This window comes from Salmo trutta, chromosome 16, assembly GCF_901001165.1.
Source record: "Salmo trutta chromosome 16, fSalTru1.1, whole genome shotgun sequence".
Lineage (NCBI taxonomy): Eukaryota > Metazoa > Chordata > Actinopteri > Salmoniformes > Salmonidae > Salmo > Salmo trutta.
The window spans coordinates 31247727-31263445 of NC_042972.1; the positions used below are offsets into that span (position 1 = coordinate 31247727).

General features: G+C 43.2%; 1 protein-coding gene across 2 annotated transcripts in view; it reads left to right on the top strand.

Annotated features, from left to right (window-relative positions):
* The first annotated feature begins 4532 nt into the window (after positions 1-4532).
* LOC115150536 (sodium-coupled neutral amino acid transporter 3) overlaps positions 4533-15719 on the top strand; it is a 49995-nt gene continuing 38808 nt past the window's right edge. Inside the window, exons 1-4 of one of the 2 annotated variants that reach the window (XM_029693943.1) lie at positions 4533-4816; positions 5573-5605; positions 5840-5924; positions 6066-6181. In XM_029693943.1, the coding sequence (XP_029549803.1) occupies positions 4659-4816; positions 5573-5605; positions 5840-5924; positions 6066-6181 (392 nt within the window). In that variant the 5' untranslated portion in view covers positions 4533-4658. The remainder of the gene's footprint in view (positions 4817-5572; positions 5606-5839; positions 5925-6065; positions 6182-15719) is intronic. The other variant, XM_029693944.1, reaches the window with a different exon arrangement.

Genomic DNA, 15719 nt, shown 5'->3' on the forward strand with positions numbered 1-15719 from the left:
CAGTTTGGAACTCAGTAGTTAGTGTTGCAACCAAGTACAGACTGTTTTTACGAGCTACGCGCTTCAGCACTCGGCGGTCCCGATCTGTGAGCTTGTGAGGCCTATCACTTCACGGCTGAGCAGTTGTTTCTCCTTGACGTTTCCACTTCACAATAACAGCACTTACAGTTGACCGGGGCAGCTCTAGCAGGGCAGAAATTTGACAAACTGACTTGTTGAAAGGTGGTATCCTTTGACGGTGCCACGTTGAAAGTCACTGAGCTTTTCAGTAAGGCAATTCCTCTGCCAATGTTTGTCTATGGATATTGCATGACTGTGTGCTTGATTTTATATACTTGTCAGCAATGGGTGTGGCTGAAATAGAAGAATCTATTAATTTGAAGGGGTGTCCACATACCTTTGTATATATAGTGTATATACTATTTACTGTATGTATAGTAGTTATATAGGATGAACCATGACTACAATACAGTATATACATATGAAGTGGGTAAAACAGTATGTAAACATTATTAAAATGACCAGTGTTCTATGTCTATGTACATAGGGCAGCAGTCTCTGTACCAGGTGGTAGCCAGCTAGTAACAGTGACTAAGGTTCAGGGCAGGGTACTGCGCGGAGGCCAGCTAGTGGTGACTGTTTTAATCTGATGGCCTGGAGATAGAAGCTGTTCATCAGTCTCTCGGTCCTAGCTTTGATGCACATGTACTGTCTCCACCTTCTAGATGGTAGCGGGCTGAACAGGGCATGGCTCAGGTGGCTGAGCTCCTTGATGATCTTCTTTTGACCCTCTCCATGTAGAGGGGGGCATGTTCCCTCTGCTGTGTCCTGTAATCCATGATCAGCTCCTTCGTTTTGTTGACGTTGAGTGTGAGGTTATTTTCCTGGCACCACTCCGCCAGGGCTCTCACCTCCTCCCTGTAGGCTGTCTCGTTATTGTAGGTAATCAGGCTTGCCACTGTTGTGTCGTCAGCAAACTTGATGATTGAGTTGGAGACGTGCGTGGCCACGCAGCCATGGGTGAACAGGGAGTACAGGTGGGGGCTGAGCACACACCCCTGTGGGGCCCCCATGTTGACGTGGCAGAGGGGTTATTGTCTACCTACCACTTGGGGTCGGCCCGTCAGGAAGTCCAGGACCCAATTGCACAGAGAGAGGTTCAGACCCAGGGCCCTGATCTTAGTGATGAGCTTGCAGGGCACTCTGATGAGCTATAGTCGATGAACAGCATTTTTACATAGGTATTTGTTTTGTCTAGGTGGGATAGGGCAGTGTGCAGTGCGATGGTGATTGCATCATCCGTGGATCTGTTGGGGCGGTACACGAATTGTAGTTGGTCTAGGGCAGGGATGTGCAACTTTGATGGGCCCTCATCATGGGGCCGCACTGCGTGTGTCTGCATACCCACATCCATACCCAAACATGTAGTCAAAGCCTTTTGGGAGCCCTAAGTAAAATTTTGTTTACCCCACCTGTGAGCAAAACATGTAAGCTTTAGAATTAATTTACTGCAATTTTACACATTTTGCCATGGGCTGTAGATAAAATGTTGCAGTTTTAAAGCAAGTTTGCTGAAAATCTACACGTTTTGCCCCGGGGCGGAGAGAAAAATGTGCAGTTTTACAGCAAATTTCCTGTAATTTTACACATTTTGACATAGGATGGAGAGAAATGTTTGCCGTTTTTAACGTGATATCTGAGTGAGAGTGACTAACAAAGTCAATGTGGGCCCCACAGTCGGTAATTCAACCATGATTACGATATTATTAGATAGCTGGTTGCTAGACTAAAATACCAACTAACATACCAATCTAAAAAATGTTTGCTGACATGTTCAGTGACTGACATAACAGTGACTGACATAACAAGAGAAAAACTGCTGATGCACAACCAAATGTTGAAATTGCACTTTGTGTATTCTATTATTCTAACTCTTAAAAGTAAGTTGAGACCCCGATTGAGTTTTGTTTTGTCTTTGGAAATGTATCCGCAAGCCTACATAAGGGACGCAGGCCGGATCGCCAGTTCCCCATCCCTGGTCTAGGTGATATGGTTCTTAACTAGCCTCTCAAAGTACTTCATGATGACAGAAGTGAGTGCTACGGGGCGATAGTCATTTAGTTCAGTTAACTTCGCTTTCTTAGGTACAGGAACAATGATGGACATCTTGAAGCAAGTGGGGACAACAGACTGTGATATGGAGAGATTGAATATGTCCGAAAAGCATCCAGCCAGCTGGTCTGCACGTTCACCTGGGTCCTACCATGAAGATACAGACAGTCTCATTATATCTGCCAAGAACAGGCCTCATTTATCTTTCAACATGTCTCAGGGGTGGCAGGGTAGTGTTGGACTAGTAACCGAAAGGTTGCAAGTTTGAGTCCCCGAGCTGACAAGTTACAAATCTGTTGTTCTGAACAAGGCAATTAACCCACTGTTCCTAGGCCGTCATTGAAAATAAGAATTTGTTCTTAACTGACTTGCCTAGTAAAATAAAAAAATTGAATCTTAGTCCAAGTCATTGTTAACACTACCTCATTGGCACCTTGATTGTAGCAGGTTAGTGCTTTTCGTCATGAATCTTGTTCTGGATGGAGCTCTGCAGAGTGGTCACTAGCAGGCACAATCGCAAAGTAATGAAATCACATTTTAAGCATAGCTCTAAACCTTAACCTCTCTTGGTTCACACTATTCAACAGCCAGTGAAAAATCAGAGCGACAAATTCAAAACCACAAAATGTAATAATTCAAAGTTCTCAAACATACGACTATTTTACACCATTTTAAAGAGACACGTCTCCTTAATGTAACCACATTGTCCGATTTCAAAAAGGCTTTACAGCGAAAGCATAAAGTTAGATTATGTTAGGACAGTTCCAACACAAGAAAAACCACACAGCCATTTTCCTAGCAAGGACGGGCGTCACAAAAACCAGAAAACCAGCTAAAATTATGCACTAACCTTTGACGATCTTCATCAGATGACACTCCTAGGACATCATGTTACACAATACATGCATTTTTTGTTCTATCAAGTTGATATTTATATCCAAAAACAACATTTTACATTGGCGCGTGATGTTCAGAAAATATTTTGCCTCCAATACTGCCGGTGAATCAGCACTACAATTTACAAAAATACTCATCATAAACGTTGATAAAATATTAAACTGTTATTCAAAGAATTATAGATGACATCTCCTTTATGCAACCGCTGTGACAGATTTCAAAAAAGCTTCACGGGGAAAGCACAATTTGCAATAATCTGAGTACGGCGCTCAGAAACATACATCAGGCAATACAGACACCCGCCATTTTGGAGTCATCTAAAATCATAAATAGCATTAGAAATATTCACTTACCTTTGATGATCTTCATCAGAAGGCACTTCCAGGAATCCCAGGTCCACAATAAATGTTGTTTTGTTCGATAAAGTCCATAATTTATGTCCAAATAACTCCTTGTTGTTTGTGCGTTCAGTAAGCTACTCCAAGTGTAGGAAGCGCGGCCAAAATGTCACGACGAAAAGTCAAAAAAAGTTATATTTACGTTCGTTCAAACATGTCAAACATTGTATAGCATCAATCTTTAGGGCCTTTTTAACTTAGAACTTCAATAATATTCCAACCGTACGATTCCAATGTCTTGAAAAATGTTTTGGAACAGCTACCTCATCACTTGAACGCGCGCCACTGAACTCATGTGCTTTCCTGAGTCAACAACTTCCAACTACCTTTGTTCGCTCTCTGTTCACCATAGACGCCTCAAACAACTTTCTAAAGACTGTTGACATCTAGTGGAAGCCTTAGGAAGTGCAAAATGAACCCTAAGTCACTGTGTGTTAGATAGGCAATGACTTGAAAAGACTACAAGAACCAGATTTCCCACTTCTTGGTTGGATTTTTCTCAGGTTTTTGCCTGCCATATGAGTTCTGTTATACTCACAGACATCATTCAAACAGTTTTAGAAACTCAGAGTATTTTCTATCCAAATCTACTAATAATATGCATATTCTAGTTCCTGGGCCAGAGTAGTAGGCCGTTTAATTTGGGTACGTTTTTCATCCGGCCGTGAAAATACTGCCCCCTACCCAAGAGAGGTTAACCCTAACCACACTGCTAACCCAAATGCCTAACCCAAACCTTAAATTAAGACCAAAAAGCACATCTTAGTTTTCATTTTCATATCTATCGGAAATCTCTCAGCTCTGCCTCTAGGACAAGACTCAACCCAATAAACGTCCACCTTCTTGATTGTATCCAGTATTTAGGGGGAAACCTAGTCGTTAAGCATCGCTGAATGTATTATTGTAATAGATTTGTACTCAAGTTGTACAATTTGTGTCTCCAGATAGATGGTTGTGCAAGATGTGCAAGATAAGCAAGCTTATCTGCATTTAATGAACTGTTTGTAATATTCCAGTGATTATGAACATGATTTACTCATCAGTTGTAGTCTAACTGCCACGTGTCTATTCTTTCACAGACTCCTGAAGGAAAAGAGGAAAAGAAAAGAGGACGTCAGCCACAGCACACACACAAACACACGCACACAGACACAAACACACGCACACGCACACACATTTACACACAAACACATTTACACACAAACACACACACACCCACCCACACACACATACACATACATTGGAGCAAAGATGAGTGAAGATAAAGCAGCTGAAAGCGTGGAACCTGCTCCTGCAGTGCCAGTATCAGCTCCAGCAGAGATGAACTCTATTCCCAATGGGAAAGGCCATGAGACTGGGGAGGAAACCACAGCAGCAGCCAAAACACCACCAGGAGACACCACAGAGCTGTAAGTATACACTTAGGTACAAGATAGCAACTGCAAACATACTAAAGAATACACAGGCTTGTCATCTCTAAAAGTACAGTAAACACTCTTTCAGATAGAAGATAACCTCATCCCCAGGCTCAAATGCTTTCGCATTTCATGTTCGACAGAGAGAGAGATGGCTGGTGGACAAGATTAGATACAAAATAGCAGACAAGAGGAACCTTTTCAGCTAAAAAAGTATACACTCAGGTACTAGGTATTAGGCAACATATTACGTTGGTCGAGAATGAAACTATTAGTGTTGAATATGATGTACTCCCTCACTGAGCCTTATCGTGTCAGAGAGGTGAGGTGACCTCTGCTACTGGCTGCCTAGTCCTGCGGGCGGGCTACGGCTGTGACCTACTACTCTCTGAGAGTGTCACATGTCTCCCTTCACACACCCCACAACAACAACACTGCTCTTTGTTAACTACTGTGGATATGTGTGTGGAAATGTGGGTCATGCGAACCTAGTACTACCTAGCGTCAGAGCCTGCTTTCCTTTGCCCTACTCATCATGTGGTCACCTCTATCAGCACAGAACAGACCTGGCCCTTAGTCACAGGAAATTACATCAACTGTTTAACATGTACAGTGTCTCCCCATGCACCCTTAAGTAGTTGAATACATACGTTTACCCAGACTGTGTCATTTTCTGAGGGTGTGTTTGTTGTTTTTTCTCTTTGTGCTTTCATTGGATGATGGAACGTCTTTCTCTATGGTACTTTGTAGGGAAATCGTTCCCAATAGTGCCCAAAATGTCAGGTATGTGACATTACAAGGAAGGGATATGTTTCAGTTTACTGTTTCTCACCATTACAATCATGAGTTGTGATAAGGACAGAACAGTATCAACCAGCCCCAGACTCCTATAGCAGTTGAATGTTATCCTATGTGATTCCACGATTCTCAGAGAGAGCGTCCTTGAGTTGCGGTTTTATAACATTGTTCTTGCTTCATGTTCTTATGACTGTGCTTTATTCCCATGAATCCCCACAGAAGTGAGGATCCAGAGGCCAACCTCGCAGAGAGTCAGGAGTTCCTGTCTAACATGGAGGACAAAAAGACCACACGCTTCACAGATGTAAGTGGAACCTAAAGGCTGCTCTCGCCCCAGTGGATGGTTCAGATGAATGTGTAACATGTGTTCATTCTCTTCTTCTGATTGTTGTAAGCATTGTGCTAACAACCGTGTTCACCTCTATGTGTTTCTCCATGGAATCAGTTTGAGGGGAAAACCTCTTTTGGAATGTCAGTGTTCAACTTGGGCAACGCCATCATGGGAAGTGGAATTCTGGGATTGTCATATGCCATGGCCAACACAGGGGTCGTTCTATTCCTGTGAGTCAACATGGATGGATGGATGGATGGATGGATGGATGGATGGATGGATGGATGGATGGATGGATGGATGGATGAATGAATGAATTAATTAATGAATGAATGAATTAATTAATTAATAAATAAATTAATGGATGAATGGATGGATGGATTAATGAATGGATGTATGAATGAATTCATGATTGTGATGAACATAGATGACCAACAGTTCTATATGATGAATGATAAGATCAATTGGTACTGTAAATGTATGTACATGGATGTAAACCCAGTCAGGCATGTGCACATTAGCCACAAATGTTCCTCTGATTTAATTGCATTCCGTTTAGTCCCTCTGAATGGAGCTCCTCCCTGGACAGAAATAGCCCTGTAATTATTTAAAGGCAATTAACCAGGCGGTAAACTCGGTATGTGACGGTCTTAATTGAACAGTCACTAGATAAAAGGCAAATACGGCATCATTACTGTGATAACTATCATAACTACAGCAGTGACACGCTGGTGGTGCGTAACACCTTGTGTTTCATGATACACATCTGCATTGAGATTAATAGGGATTTCAAGCCCTGTGTGGAATAATGAAATGTAATGGGGCTGGGTGGAGAAGTCTCATTAATATGCTAATAGCAGCGTTGTGCTGCTGTGTTAAACCAATGCAATTACAATGATGGATGCTGGAAATAACCTCAATGTGCTTGCATCTGCATGTCCTATCTTGTGCTGTGATTGAATGTGTGAATACTGAATGTGCATGAGTGCGTTCTCAGGGGTCTGCCATGCCAGCTAGGGAGAATAATCTGGGCTGTGGTGGCATCTGCTGTCAGGACAAGTCACAGAGAGTTTAGTTTAACAGCTGTCAGATTAGTCATGAAGGGGTTATGTAATGTGTTTGTGGGTTTAGCACCCACTCTTGTCATCCTCCTATTACCATCACACCTCCTAACCCCAACAGCTAGGGTCCAAGGTGGCAGAGGCCATGGGATCTGGATTGTTAAGTCTTGTTCCATGAAACACTGTGTGTGCTGTGTGCTGTAAGACTTTATCATGGTGCATTTATTAGAAAACTCTCCTAGCCCCAGGGATTTGTTTACCAAGCGACCTTTGATAGGATTACAATACAATAGCTCTCTACCTAGAGGTCAGTGGTGTAAAGTACTTAAGTAAAAATACTTAAGTTGTTTTTTGGGGTATCTGTACTTTACTTTTCGTTCACTACATTCTTAAAGAAAATAATGTAATTTTTACTCCATACATTTTACCTGACAACCGAAAGTACTCGTTACGCTTTAAATGCTTAGCAGGACAGGAAAATGGTCCACTTTACACACATATCAAGAGAACATCCCTGGTCATCTTTATTGCTCACCTCATCCCTTCAGTAGAGGATGCCTGGTTATTTTTTTAAATGCCTTCCTCACCATCTTAAATAAGCATGCCCCATTCAAGAAATGTAGAACCGGGAACAGATATAGCCCTTGGTTTCTCTCCAGACCTGACTGCCCTTAACCAACACAAAAACATCCTGTGGCATTCTGCATTAGCATCAAAACAATATGCACAGGCAGTTAGAAAAGCCAAGGCTAGCTTTTTCAAGCAGAAATTTACTTCCTGCAACAAAAACTCAAAAAAGTTCTGGGACACTGTAAACTCCTTGGAGAATAAGAGCACCTCCTCCCAGCTGCCCACTGCACTGAGGATAGGAAACTCTGTCACCACCGATAAATCCATTATAATTGAGAATTTCAATAAGCATTTTTCTACGGCTGGCCATGCTTTCCACCTGGCTACCCCTACCCCGGTCAACAGCACTGCACCCCCCACAGCAACTCGCCCAAGCCTTCCCCATTTCTCCTTCTCCCAAATCCAGTCAGCTGATGTTCTGAAAGAACTGCAAAATCTGGACCCCTACAAATCAGCCGGGCTAGACAATCTGGACCCTTTCTTTCTAAAATTATCTGCCGAAATTGTTGCCACCCCTATTACTAGCCTGTTCAACCTCTCTTTCGTGTTGTCTGAGATTCCCAAAGATTGGAAAGCAGCTGCGGTCATCCCCCTCTTCAAAGGGGGGGACACTCTTGACCCAAACTGCTACAGACCTATATCTATCCTACCCTGCCTTTCTAAAGTCTTCGAAAGCCAAGTCAACAAACAGATTACCGACCATTTCGAATCCCACTGCGCCTTCTCCACTATGCAATCTGGTTTCAGAGCTGGTCATGGGTGCACCTCAGCCACACTCAAGGTCCTAAACGATATCTTAACCGCCATAGATAAGAAACAATACTGTGCAGCCGTATTCATTGACCTGGCCAAGGCTTTCGACTCTGTCAATCACCACATCCTCATTGGCAGACTCAATAGCCTTGGTTTCTCAAATGATTGCCTCGCCTGGTTCACCAACTACTTCTCTGATAGAGTTCAGTATGTCAAATCGGAGGGCCTGTTGTCCGGGCCTCTGGCAGTCTCTATGGGGGTGCCACAGGGTTCAATTCTTGGGCCGACTCTTTTCTCTGTATACATGAATGATGTCGCTCTTGCTGCTGGTGAGTCTCTGATCCACCTCTACGCAGACGACACCATTCTGTATACTTCTGGCCCTTCTTTGGACACTGTGTTAACTACCCTCCAGACGAGCTTCAATGCCATACAACTCTCCTTCCATGGCCTCCAACTGCTCTTAAATACAAGTAAAACTAAATGCATGCTCTTCAACTGATCGCTGCCTGCACCTGCCCGCCCATCCAGCATCACTACTCTGGACGGTTCTGACTTAGAATATGTTGACAACTACAAATACCTAGGTGTCTGGTTAGACTGTAAACTCTCCTTCCAGACTCACATCAAACATCTCCAATCCAAAGTTAAATCTAGAATTGGCTTCCTATTTCGCAACAAAGCATCTTTCACTCATGCTGCCAAACATACCCTCGTAAAACTGACCATCCTACCGATCCTTGACTTCGGCGATGTCATTTACAAAATAGCCTCCAATACCCTACTCAATAAATTGGATGCAGTCTATCACAGTGCCATCCGTTTTGTCACCAAAGCCCCATATACTACCCACCACTGCGACCTGTACGCTCTCGTTGGCTGGCCCTTGCTTCATACTCGTCGCCAAACCCACTGGCTCCAGGTCATCTACAAGACCCTGCTAGGTAAAGTTCCCCCTTATCTCAGCTCACTGGTCAGCATAGCAGCACCCACCTGTAGCACGCAATCCAGCTGGTATATCTCTCTGGTCACCCCCAAAGCCAATTCCTCCTTCGGCCGCCTCTCCTTCCAGTTCTTTTCTGCCAATGACTGGAACGAACTACAAAAATATCTGAAACTGGAAACACTTATCCCCTTCACTAGCTTTAAGCACCAGCTGTCAGAGCAGCTCACAGATTACTGCACCTGTTCATAGCCCATCTATAATTTAGCCCAAACAACTACCTCTTCCCCTACTGTATTTATTTATTTATTTTGCTCCTTTGCACCCCATTATTTCTATTTCTACTTTGCACTTTCTTCCACTGCAAATCTACTATTCCAGTGTTTTACTTGCGATATTGTATTTACTTTGCCACCATGGCCTTTTTGTCTTTACCTCCCTTATCTCACCTCATTTGCTCACTTTGTATATAGACTTATTTTTCTACTATATTATTGACTGTATGTTTGTTTTACTCCATGTGTAACTCTGTGTTGTTGTATGTGTCAAACTGCTTTGCTTTATCTTGGCCAGGTCGCAATTGTAAATGAGAACTTGTTCTCAAATTGCCTACCTGGTTAAATAAAGGTGAAATAAAATAAATAAAATTGCCTCTGATATGGCGGACTCACTAAACACAAATGCTTTGTTTGTCAATTATGTCTGAGTGTTGGAGTGTCCCCTTGGCTATCCGTTAATAAAAAATAAAATACAAATTGTGCCATCTAGTTGGCTTAATATAAGCAATTTGAAATTATTTATACTTTTACTTTTAAAACTTAAGTACAGTATATTTTTGCAATTACATTTACTTTTGATATTTAAGTATATCTAAAACCAAATACGTTTAGACTTTTACTCAAGTATTTTACTGGGTGACTTTCACCTTTACATACTTGAGCCATTTTCTATGAAGGTACATTAAATATACAAAGTATGTGGACAGCCTTTCAAATGAGTGGATTTGGCTATTTCAGCCACACCCGTTGCTTACAGGTGTATAAAATCGAGCAAACAGCCATTCAATCTCGATAGACAAACATTGGCAGTAGAATGGCCTTACTGAAGAGCTCAGTGACTTTCAACGTGGCACAGTCATAGGATGCCACCTTTCCAACAAGTCAGTTCGTCAAATTTCTGCCCTGCTAGAGCTGCCTCAGTCAACTGTAAGTGCTGTTATTGTGAAATGGATATATCTAGGGGCAACAATGGCTCAGCCGTGAAGTGATAGGCCACACAAGCTCACAGATCAGGACCACAGCCTGCTGAAGCATGTAGCCCGTAAAAATCATCTGGCCTTGGTTGCAACACTCACTACGGAGGTTCAAACTGCCTCTGGAAGCAACGTCATCACAGGAACTGTTCGTCGGGAGCTTCATGAAATGGGTTTCCATGGCCGAGCAGCTGCATACAAGCCTAAGATCACCATGCATAATGCCAAGCATCGGCTGGTGTGGTGTAAGGCTCACCGCCATTGAACTCTGGAGCAGTGGAAACGCGTTCTCTGGATTAATGAATCGCTCTTCACCCTCTGGCAGTCCGACAGACCAACAAGGAGAACGCTACCTGCATACCTGGGGCAGCAGCGTAGCCTAGTGGTTACAGCGTTGGACTAGTAACCGAAAGGTTGCAAGTTTGAATCCCCGAGCTGACAAGGTACAAATCTGTTGTTCTGCCCCTGAACAAGGCAGTTAACCCACTGTTCCTAGGCTTTCATTGAAAATAAGAATTTGTTCTTAACTGACTTGCCTCGTTAAATAAATAAAGGTAAAACAAATTGTGGTAACTCTAAAGTTTGGTGTAGGAGGAATAATGGTCTGGAGCTGTTTTTCATGTTTCGTGTTAGGACCCTTCGTTCCAGTGAAGGAAATGTTTAACACTACAACTTTGTGGCCTTCCCTGTAGCTCAGTTGGTAGAGCATGGTGTTTGCAACACCAGGGTTGTGGGTTCGATTCCCACGGGGGACCAGCACAGAAAAAAAATGTATGATATGTATGAAATTGTATGAAATGTATGCATTCACTACTGTAAGTCGCTCTGGATAAGAGTGTCTGCTAAATGACTAAAAATGTAAATGTAAAAAATGGCAGTAGTTTGGGGAAGGCCCTTTCCTGTTTCAGCATGACAATGCCCCCGTGCACAAAGCGAGGTCCATACAGAAATGGTTTGCCAAGATCGGTGTGGAAGAACTTGACTGCCCTGCACAGAGCCCTGACCTCAACCCTATCGAACACCTTTGGGTTGAATTGGAACGCCAACTGCGAGCCAGGCCACTCACCCAACATCAGTGCCTGACATCAAAGCTCTAGTGGCTGAATGGAAGCAAGTCTCCTCAGCAATGTTCCAACATCTAGTGGAAAGCCTTCCCTTAAGAGTGGAGGCTGTTATAGCAGCTGTTCGACGAGCAGGTGTCCACATACTTCTGGTAATGTATGCGGCTCAGTTGGTAGAGCATGGCACTTGCAATGCCAGGGTTGTGGGTTTGATTCCCATCGGGGACCAGTGTGAAAATGTATTCAATACCTACTTTACGTTGCTCTGGATAAGACAGTCTGCTAAATTACAAAAATGTGTTGGATCTTTACTTTTACTCAAGTATGACAATTGGGTTCTTTTTCCACCACTGCTAGAGGTAAAGTAATGTTTTGGATGTGTGTAGTAATGCCAAATCCATTGACTGTATACTAGCAGTAGCACAGGTTTTAGAGTCAGTGGAATTGTAGGTAGGGTGACACACAATATTTTATTTCCTAACTAGAGGTAGTATGTGTTTGTCTTATTGGCAGCATGACCACATTTCTTACCAAATGTGACTAAAATGAAGCCTTGATACTATTTAAGACAACCATGACCGACATAAATATTATCCAAAAGACTGTATCCAAGCTTTCTGGCTAGAGACACGTGTAGAGGAGTTTTTTCCACACTGAAAACAGCTATTTATTTTGAGCTGGTTGGTGTGACTGTGGTTTCTCAACCTGTCTTCTGTCTGGTCTGGACTGATTTGGACCAGCTGAACCCTGGGTTACTACACTGTCTGTTTGTCTGTCTGTGTCACCTGGCTTACAGTATGTACAACCTTAACTGCTCCTGTGCAACCTAAAATTAAACATGCTTCACTCACTGTTCATGTGAAATGTACAGATGTAGGATCTTCATTTGAGACAGTTTGCTACAGCAGGAAAATAGTCTTGCTGCAACAGGAAATCTGAATTATTATGTGGATTATAATTCATGGAGATTTCTTTAGGGTTGATACATTTTTCCGTTAGGGCAAATCAAGTCTGACGTGTCAAAGTGGAAATGACAAACTTTAGAACCTTTTTAAAACTCAAATACACTACAAGTTTGAAACAAAAGAGTGATCAAATTAAGATCCTACACCTTTAATAGAACCACAGTGACACACAGTGTAGCAATTACCAGTGTGCATTTACAGTATGAATGTATGTATCTACTTCAAATGACTTAGATCCACGTGCCTCAAACCATTATGCTCTCAAGCAGCCATGTTGACTGCTATCACAGATGTAGCGAGAGGGATAGAGAAAGAGAGGGAGAGAAACATGTACTGTAGAGCAGGGATGGGAGGCCGGCGGCCCTTCTTTTGAAGGCCCTCGGATCAATTTTAAGATCCTACATCTGTATATTTCACATGAACAGTGTGTGAAGCGGGTTTAGTTTTATGTTGCACAGGAAACTCAGTCAGGGTCTTAACTTACTGTTGCAAGCTAGAGTAGTAGAATACACAAGGTGCAATTTCTAAATGTGGATTTGCATCAGCAGTTTTTCTCTTGTTATATCAGTCACTGATAATCACTTAATTAGCCCTTGTCAGCAATTTGTTTTTGATTCGTAAGTTAATCTAGCTGCCAGCTATCTACATTTGTAATCATGGTCGCCGACCCGCGAGCAACTGCTGCCCCTCATGATGACTTCCACCCTCATTAAAGTTTCCCAATCCTGATGTAGAGGGACTTGGGAGGGGGACAGCCAGTCAAGCAACTTTTCAGTGGACCACTGTGTGCTGTGCTCCAGCCTCAAGGGTGCAACTCCCTCTCCTCTCAATTTTTTCTGCCAGCGTACGTTGTCAGTCTGAATCTTAGCTGCTCATTCCCAAGGGGGACAACAGACCTACATAGCAGCAGCACATGCTTCTCTGAACACAGAAAAACAAAGGGAAACTCAACAACACACCAAACTAACGTCATATTAATACTGTGGCATCCCATTAGCCCGGGTACCAGTTGGTTTAGCTAACATCCTACTCCTTGTATTCCATGTCATATGCCAAAGATCAGCTTATCATGACAGGAGTGGCAAGGAGTGGAATGAGCTAAACAGACTGGTACCCAGACTAGCATCCAATCCCTCCAGTACTTTATCCTACCCTTTCCTTTGACCTCACCTACTGTAACACCTACTTTGTCCATTGGAGCATTACAGCACTAACAAGCATTCCAATCACCCACTATTGGTTTGGCCCTGTAGTCTGCTCTAAGGCATGGTGCATCAGACTCACATCTGACAACATTCATGCCTATGTATGAGTGTAGGGCCAGGGGGACCATGGGACCAGTAGCCTATAGCCTCTGCTGGGGCCCAGCAAATCAAATCAAATCAAATGTATTTATATAGCTCTTCTTACATCAGCTGATATCACAAAGTGCTGTACAGAAACCCAGCCTAAAACCCCAAATGACTGGTGGGATTGCTGTAAGGAGATTTCTGTGTTTCCTGGAAGGAAAGGGGCCGGAGCGGAGGCCGGCAGAGGTCTACTGACTCTGTATAACACCTCTGGGCCTGACTGTTGTGTCATGTGGGCTTTAGCTGAACAAAGAGGGTTTTCAGAGGCTGTATGGAGGGAGGTAGCTGTGCACTGGCCCTTATTTGCAACCCATTCACATTGCATTCACATTTGAAGCCCCATTAATCCCATGTATCTTTTTTGCCCCGTTGTAGTGGTCTAACATTTCAGATTATAGTGGAGACTTAAGTTGGCACACACAGAGGTCTCAGCCGGGCCCTGGCACTGGCATTGGCCCTGGCGGGAATGCAGTTTATCTGTCTGTCTGACTCTCTGACTCTGTTTGCCAGTCTGCCTGTCTTTCTAACTGTCCCACTGTTCCCCCCACTGTACCGGCTAACTTCTCCTCCACTACAAATCAGCCCTGCAGCATTCTTCCACCACACTGCCCGAGACACAGAACAATGTGAAACGGAACATAGTTGAATTTGAGGTGAAAGACGTACTTTGCCTCTCCGACGCAAGCCCAGTTCCAGTTGCCAAGAGTAACAATTTGAAAGAAATGTGAAAGAAAAAAAAGTTAAAGTTGGAGAGAGGAGGGGTAGGAGATCAGATTGGTCTGTTCGGCCAGATGTTGGCTGCTGGGGCCTGCAGCAGTATTTTGGGAGATCTTGGACCAGAGAGTCTTTTACTTTTCCTCTTCGTTAACTCTGTGGTTTTTCCTCAGCTTAATGTCAATGTCAGCTTTGCTTTGTAAATATTTCCACCTCTAAATAACGCCCCTAATGTCCTTGTGGTTGTTTCTCGTGGTGGGGGAATGGGGGAGATATTTGTAGCTAATGCAGCCAGTGAGACTGATGCTCTGTAAGGCTGAGGCTCTGTATGAGGCTAACCCTGGGTGAACCTGAGTCAGTGGGTTGCTGTTTATGAATGCACCCCATAACCCAAGACTCAAGACCCTATAACCCAACACCCAGCTGTACATCCAGCTGAATCAATGGTTTACATGGAGGAATGTTATCTGTAGAGCCATGGATTAGGACAGCTGTTACAGTCATACTGCACCAGAATGTGCTGGGTCATCAAGTTCAATAAGGATGAGGATGATGGTGATAATGATCATTATGACAATGATGGTGTTGAGGATGAGGTTGATGATGATGATAATAATGATGATTATTACAATGATGATTTTGATGATGATGATCATTATGACAATGATGGTGTTAAGGATGGTGATGGTGGTGGTGGTGGTGATGATGATGGTGTTGATGATGAGGAGGAGAATGATGATGGTGTTGATGAGGAGGATGATGGTGAATATGATAATGATGATGATAACAGGGTTTTTTCTGGATAAAAAAGGGGCTTAGGTGGGTGGCGTGGCAGGGGGGCATGGCAGGGGGCGTATTCTCCCCGTCAGCGTAGCTGAATTTTAGAGAACATTTTCTCAAATTTCTCCATGGAGCTGTGAGAAATTAGTGAAGTTTAAGCGAATTTCCTGCAATTCTACACATTTTGGATTTTTTTGTTGTTGCAGTTTTCATTTTCATGCAATTTTACATATTCTGCCACAGTTAGAGAACATTTTGCA